This window comes from Lactuca serriola, chromosome 5 (genome assembly GCF_051521515.1).
Source record: "Lactuca serriola cultivar US96UC23 chromosome 5, Lser_US96UC23_V15, whole genome shotgun sequence".
In the NCBI taxonomy this organism is placed as follows: domain Eukaryota; kingdom Viridiplantae; phylum Streptophyta; class Magnoliopsida; order Asterales; family Asteraceae; genus Lactuca; species Lactuca serriola.
Window position 1 is genome coordinate 362,210,251 of NC_136412.1, and position 8,297 is coordinate 362,218,547.

At 32.6% G+C, this 8,297-nt stretch overlaps 1 protein-coding gene across 1 annotated transcript; it reads left to right on the top strand.

Annotated features, from left to right (window-relative positions):
* Positions 1 to 2,412: 2,412 nt before the first annotated feature.
* On the top strand, positions 2,413 to 3,570 carry LOC145055725 (glutathione S-transferase-like). Its single transcript, XM_079004110.1, has 3 exons — positions 2,413 to 2,689; positions 2,774 to 2,822; positions 2,973 to 3,570. The coding sequence occupies exons 1-3, from the start codon at positions 2,543 to 2,545 to the stop codon at positions 3,407 to 3,409; spliced, it is 633 nt and encodes a 210-aa protein (XP_078860236.1). The 5' UTR covers positions 2,413 to 2,542; the 3' UTR covers positions 3,410 to 3,570.
* The last annotated feature ends 4,727 nt before the right edge of the window (positions 3,571 to 8,297 follow it).

Sequence of the window (8,297 nt, forward strand, 5' to 3'; positions counted from 1 at the left end):
AGCCTTATGCTAGCATGCAAACATTCATATCATATAACATATCAACATGTATGAGTATTCTGGGAATCACTTACTTGAGCTCAGCTGATTTCACGAACCACACCCCATTTTTCTTTATAATAGTCTTTTAAGAAAATTATTTTCTTTTAAAAGATTACCAACTCCTTAGTGTGAGTTCAGTCACACCCGAGAGTGTGCCCGAATCCGTCAAACCAAGGCTCTGATACCAACTTTTAACATCCCAAAAATTATAAGGTAAAAATTTCATTTTTAATTCAAACAAAACACCAATTATCTTTTTATTCAAACATTTGAAATTATATCGTAATAAAACAGTCATCATAGTACAATCCCAAAATCATCATATTGCGGAAACATGGGTGGATACGCTGCGATCAAGCTGGTCCCTTCCCTTTCGAACCGGAAGTACCTGAAATCATAACCCTAAAACCGTAAGCATAAAGCTTAGTGAGTGAGTTGGTGATTACCCTAGGGCAAGCCTAGGATGAGAGTAGCAGAGAGCAGTAGTAGTAGAAGGGACTTGGTGGAGTCAAGGCAGTTCTTGAGGAAAGTACGGATAGATGTGGAAGGTAGTATGGGCCCGTACTACTGAAAGCAGAGGATTCGTACTCGAATCAAAGAAGGCTGAGATAAGACCAAGTAGCTAGTAGTGTGTGAGATCCCTCGAGTTTTTATGAGTATTGTGATGTTAGTGATGGTATATTACCGAGTATAGTGACGCTACGTGATAGACCAGATGGTAGTTCTGGTGTCGACGAGGGATCAAGCTCGGACTCTGTAGCCGGGCCGCTCGATGATCAGATGAGGGAGTTCATTCCATCTGAGAAGTACGTGCAGTAGCATTGACCAGACTCCTGTGATCCCCAGTGTGATCAAGGAGGGCATTATAGAGATTTATGATGAGAGGTCGAGTGCATTCTGCACTGAGTTAACAGTCATAATAGGGACCCGTACGTTGATGTTTCAGGAATTCAGAGTTTGCGAAGCTTCAGATTGACATGGGGGTTAGGGACCCCATTGTTAGCAGCATATGGTGGCTAGCCTTGGGGAGGAAGTACATAACAAATAATATGGACCAAGTACATAACAAAAACAAACATTATGGACTTTCCAAATTAAAAAAATAAGTTAATGATCAATCATATAAAATAGTCCAAACCATACGGACCATTTGTGTAATTTACTCTAAAAATTATTTGAACTTGATCACCATAACGTGCACGTCTATACAAATTTGCACAAAGTAATACTTTTGTTATCAAATTTTGTTCGTATAATTTTGTTTTCACATGTTTTGAAATCATATTGATTTGGAAATTTGTTTTCCAAATATTTTTTACATATTTAGTTTTATGCATGTATTTTATGATTCTTTTCGTTTTACAAATTAGATTTTTTTTAAATTTGTTTTCTATGTTTTTACATATTTGTTTTTATGTAAAGACATAACAAATATGTAAACGTTTGCTTTTTATATTTTATTTTCAATGTAAAGAATCTCAATTAAAAAGCATGCAAAGGTTGTATAAATAAAAACATGAGAAAAAACTTTTTTTTTTGTAAAGGGTTAAGTTTATAAAATATATGTATAAATAAAGGGTAAGAAAATTAAAGTAAACTCGTAATCCTATATAAACGGTAGAAAAAAATTAATCAAATAAACATATAATGAACCAAAATAATAAAGTTTTTTTTGTGTGTTAGATATTTATGTTAAATGTATATTAAATAAAAAAATAGAACTGAAACAAAAATAAAATAAAAAAATAAACTGGTATTTAAAAACAATAAATAGTAAAAAACAAAAATAAAAAAGTTAAAAAACCAATATTTTAAATAAATAAAAAAAACAATAAGAAATATATTGAAAAATTAAAAAAAAAAATGAAGAGAAACACTAATTTGAATGATAAATATTTTTCAAACTATACTAGGTTAGGTTAGTAAATATTTTTTTCAATAACCTTATTTTGATTAAAAACTGGTCCTAATGCATATATTTTAAAAAACCAATTTAATATTCTTTTATATTTTCTTTCTATATATTTTCATATCTTATCCTTCTATTCATCTTAAATGGCCAAACGTGTCACAAATGTATTAAAATGTTGTAGGATATTTAATTTCTTTTTATTTATTTAAAAAAAATGTTTTATGATTCTTTATGATTCTACCGTTGCACGTAATGTTATTCACATGTATTCGAATTCGATTTATTTTTTCAGAAAGAGAAATCGATATTCTGGAATTTTCAATCGATTTTGATTTTTTTTTTTTCTTTTCAGAAAGAGAAATCGATATTCTAGAATTTTCTATTTAAAAAGATCTTGAAAATACTGCTAGGATCTGTTCCACCCACGGACTTATTTTATTATTTATATATCCCCACTCCCCACTTAATTTAGTGCTCACATCTGAATCCATCATCTTTCTCAACTCTCCTTCTGTGAATTGAAGTTGCAGAAACCCTAAATTCTTGAACCAATAAGACTACAGTTAGTTTGCTTACCATAATCAAATCATGGCCATTAAACTCTATGGATCCCTTATTTCAACCGCAACACAGCGAGTCAAAGCTGCCCTCGCTGAGAAGGATATTGAGTACGAGTTCATAATCATCGACATGGCCAAAAATGAACACAAGAAACCTGAATTCCTTACCCGGAACGTAAGTTAAACCCAACTTATCTATATCCTTTAATGTTCTAATTTCATTTGGATTGATGTATTGTATCTGTCTCTACTTCTGCAGCCATTCGGTCAAGTTCCAGCGTTTGAGGATGGTGATCTCAAGTTGTTCGGTAAGGATCTCCTGTCGATTTTAGTTTGTATAAGGAATCACTGTTGTTTCGAAATGATTTAAGATTTTGTTTTTTAGTTTGTAGCTTGTAAATTATAATGAAATGATCAATTTAACCTTGGAATTTGATGAAGTAATTAATTTGGTTCAGAATCAAGGGCGATTACTCAATACATAGCACACGCGTATGCCGACAAGGGTAACGATCTGATATTCGAGGATCCGAAGAAAATGGCGAAACTGTCGGTGTGGATGGAAGTGGAGTCCCAGAAATATGAACCGATAGCTTCGAAACTGGTGTGGGAGCTTCTTTTGAAGCCGATGTTTGGGATGACTACCGACGAGGCGATTGTGGAAGAGTACGAGAAGAAAATGGAGGGGTTGCTTGACGTGTACGAATCACGGCTGTCGGAGAGCAAGTATTTGGGCGGAGATTGCTTCACTTTGGTGGATCTCCACCACCTCCCTACCATGAAGTACTTGATGGGAACGCGGGTGAAGAAGCTGTTTGACGCGCGGCCCAATGTCAGCGCGTGGGCTGCCGAAATCCAGTCAAGGCCTGGCTGGATCAAAGCTATTACCGCCTAATCAAAACGAGCTCTTAATTATGGTTTGGAAAGATCTACTCATTAAATTTGATGCTTGATGAGATTTAGATGTTTATAATGCCGTGTGTGTGTGTGTGCAATGTATCAGTTGCCCTTTCAACAACTACTAGTAATAAAATAAAATTTTGATTATTGAAATAACTTCAGATATTATATATGTAGTGGCATATATGTAAACACCAAATCATATTCTTTGATGTAAAGAAATAATATTGACACCAAATTTTGTATTATATTTAGACCTTACAAATACGGTGTAATTGTGTCGGATTTAAACATTAAAAAAGTTGAAAGACAATTGAGTGGGACATTAAAAAGGTTGAAAGAGTTTTGACTCTATTGTGCTAGTTGGTTTGTGTTTAAAATATTAAAACCTTGTAAATATATAGTTTAATATGGCTGTGGCCAACACTTTTATTCCTTCATTTTTTTTTTATCTTTTTTAACTTTTATTCCATCATTTTTTTTTTTCAAAATAACAATAATATTTTGATCATGATTATATCATTGTTAGAAATAAGAATTTAAGAATCACAATAATATTTGGATCGTGATTATATCATTTTTCGTAATGAGAAATTAAATATAAGTGTGATAATACCAAGGAATCTAATTTGGATCACAAGCCTAATTCAAACCATAAAACACAAAATACCTTGATGTTTTGTATTTTTGAGAGAGAGAATAACAAAATATCAATTTTATATCTATAAAAGATCAACCATTTTCATGGAACGTTTACCTTGCATTTATATAAAGAAGTAAAAATGGTTAAATGTTAGTTGCACCAAATTGGCATAAAAAAGGGTAGTTTTTGGACACAATTGAAACATCATCGTAATGTTATCAATAGGTTTTTGAAGGGAAATACATGGGTGAACTATTTTTTATATAGAAATCCATTTAAGGGCTCTCCTCCATGGACCCCATAAGGGGCTTTGCCCCTTAAAACCCTATATCTCGGGATGTTGTCTCCGGTTCTTGTATACCCGAGTTCACATTTAACACTCTAAGTATGCATCATGCACCTTCAGTCTCGGATAATAAACTGAACTTGACATGTCCCGATAACAATAATACTTACACTAAAATACGCAGACAACGCTAAATTTATCAACAAAAAAATTGTTATCAGTTTATATATAAGACCAATTTTGCCGATATTACAGTCATCATACCTATTTGGTTGGATGGGCAACGCAGGGTCGGCTCTACCCTTTGCAAAACTAAGCAATGGCTTAGGGCCATCAATTTTAAAACCTATTTTGTTATATATATATATATATATATATATATATATATATATATATATATATATATATATTTCTTGGGTTACAAAGACAAGTTGAAGATTGGCCTAGTAGTAAAAGCATTGGTTTATAAAACTAAAAGTCTCAAGTTTGAAATTGTTTGCTTATTTGAAGGACCCTCATTTTTTTGTTTGCTTAGAGCCCCAAATTGGTTGAGCCGTCCCTGAATAAACGATTATTTTTTTTTTATCAATTGAAAATTCTTTAATTTAATTATCATCGTATAATATAAGTGAAATGATAAACGGACAACAAGCTACACCATTAAACTTTTTTATATGGTAAAAAAAAAAAAAAAAAAAAAAGATCTGTTTGATTTATGACATGAAAGAAAACAATCTAATATTCCAATTTAAAATTGAAATGTGCGTGAAACCTGTTTTAAAAGTCAAATCATGAGGATTATATCTATATGCTTACCTCAACGTAACAATTGGGTGATAAATTTTAGAAGAGAAGCTAGACGTGTATTACGTGGTGGGGTCTACCATTAAAGGTTGGTACTTGTGGTAGATACTTATTTAAAATATTATTTTTCAACTACAACGTGTTAACTTTTTTGGTCATAAATTAGATTTAGATAAATAAATAAGAAAAGACTAAGTTTGGGTTCATGAGTGATGAGTGTAAACGGGATTTAGATAAATAAATAAGAAAAGACTAAGTTGAAGTTTCGGTTCATGAGTGATGATTGTAAACGGGTTAACGGGTTATCAATTAATTAAATTAGATTTAGATAAATAAATAAGAAAAGACTAGGTTTGGGTTCATGAGTGATGAGTCATGAGTTATAAGTATACAGGTCATCAATTAATACAATTGAGTCGTAAATTAACAGCGTGTTTAGTAGGATCTAAATTTTTAAGATCTGAAATTTTAAGGAAGTCTGAATTTTTAAGATCTAAATTGTTAACTAGATGTTTGATTGTAATCTTTGAATTAGTGTGTTCAATAATCAAAATGACCATTTTACCATTCTATATTATTTTTTTTGCTAAAGTCAATACTTCTATTTTATAAAATAATTTAACAAACTTCTTAAATAATTACAAAGAAATATAAACACCATATAATATCCAAATACTCTATAAAATCCAACACATGAAAACACACACAACTATAGCAAACATGAGCTACACATTTCGACCTACCAACCACATTTTAGAAATGACTTACAAACTACTAAGACCTAATTTGCCAGTTATACACAGGCCTGTCCCAGAGGATGGGCGACAGGGGCAACCGTCCAGGGCCTATCTTTTAAAAGGGCTCAAATTTTTTATGGAAATTGTTATATTTAGAAGATAGTACAAATAATTTCTTTCAGTTATTGAATTATTATAAAAAACATGATGAAATTTGTGTATTTTAAGGGTCCATTTTTTTCTCTCGCCCTGTGCCCAAAATATGTTTGGAACGGCCCTGGTTATACACACCCCCATATTAATAACTTTCTAAACTTTCGATGAGTCACTTTCCTCTCCCACTGATTCATACTCATGACTTTCATAAGTTGAAGTTTCATGTAAATTACAACATCCTACTATCAGGGGCATGTTACTTGCTTAGTTACATAATGTTATAATTGGAAGAAGTCTATCACTAGACACCAACATTACCATAACCAGAGTTCCCATATGCACCACCATAACTACCATCACCATAACTTCTTTTGAATAACTATATCAACAACATCTTCATTGACAAATGAGATGATATGCAATCTCCTGAGAAGAATATTTAAAGTATGAAAAACATCACAATATATCAAATTTCAAGCAAAAGAAAAACCAGATCAGATTTTCAAGCATTATCACATTACTATATCATATTTTCAAACAAAATAATTCAAGCAAAAGAAAAAGCACATATTATTTTAGCATTTTAAGCATTCCAAGCAACACACCATTAGATTTCAGCATCAAGACAGTAACATTTGATTTCAACATGAATACATTCCTCTAATTTCAGAAAAAAAAGGATCTAGTAATCGATGCTCTAAAATAGGTTTTGAAACTTTCCTCTGATTTCAGAAAATGAAGGAATCTCTCTAAACTCGATTTTAAACAACATATGATTTTGGAAAAATAAAACAAACGAAGCACTATGCTCTTTTTCAGGAGAAACAACTATCATACTCGATTTTCAAGCAGTAATGTCGATTAAAGATGAAGAGAAAAAAACATTTTACCTGCAAAAGATGTTGGAGGCGGAGCTGTCAGAATCAGAGGAAAAGCCGACACGGGCAAAGTAGCGATGGCAGATGGATTGGAGCTGGAGGAGGAGGTGTGGAAGATAGAACATGGCATCGATGTTTGATGAGAAGAAAAAAGTGGAGGCACGAAGAGTCGTGATTTTTTTTTAGGGCACAAGCGTCTATTTTTAATTCAGATGTGGGTAGATGTCTTATTTTTTAAGAGGCGTTTATTCAATTAAGAGGTATTTACAAGAGGCAACCAAAAACCTCAAATCTGAAATTTTAAGAGGTTGTCTCTCAAATTTTCAATTAAGAGATAAACGAACATCCCCTAAGATTTTATACCACAAAACATAGTTAAAGAAAGCGGTCCTCAACTTATCATTAGGGTTATCTATTCCCATTCATTTCAAACAACCAAAGAACTTCCTCACCGATTTGAAATTTCAGTTTTGTCTCTTATGCAAGATTGCAATCCCTTATTTGGTATTGATACTGTGACATCCCCAATTTTCATGGTTCGAAAATACCTTTTTATTTATGCTTATTTTAAAAATAAAGTTTATTTATAAATATGGAATTTGGTCTCGTAAAAATATTTTTTAAGAAAAATGATTATGTAGGTGGGCTAAACTAATCCATGGATAGTCCATGGAGGTTAAACCCATGGAGCATGAGACTGTGGAAATTCATGGGTTATTAGGGTTTACAAAGTGTAACCCTAGCATGTGCAACATTATAAATAGAACCCTTATAGAGCCAAAATGGGCTACACCATCTCTTAGAGATAAACAACTTATTCCCTTAAGCCTCATTTTGCATTTTGGTGATTGTGAACCAATAAAGGCATCACACTTGAGGTGCTCAAGCTTTCAAATGTCAAGAACTTTACCCTACTTAAGAGGTAAGCATCCAAACCAAGTTTATATTGTATAGCTTCAATTGTATGCTAGATAGGGAGAATGCTTTGGAAAAATTGAAAAATGCATGTATAATTAGAGAAAACATAGATCCAAAGCATTTAGGGTTGCATGTGCACCATAGGAGTGTTATAGTGCTCAAAACCCAACACTGTATTCATTAGATAGTCTTCTGACACCAATGGAGAGTCGTGTGGCAAAGGTGGTATGGGTGAGTCGTATGGGGTCGGTCCGCAAGTCATGTTATTTTTATGCACGCTCTCAGTTTAACGAACACTACAACTTTTGTTTAGATCGCTAAGGTTATAAAGCATTCTATCGTAAATTCACTATTTATCTCACGCAGTGTCGTGCCGGTTCTGTTGCGAAACTTTGACATGCTATAACTTCTTCGTTATAACTTGGATTTCGGCGTTCTTTATATGTCTGAAATCCTTGTCA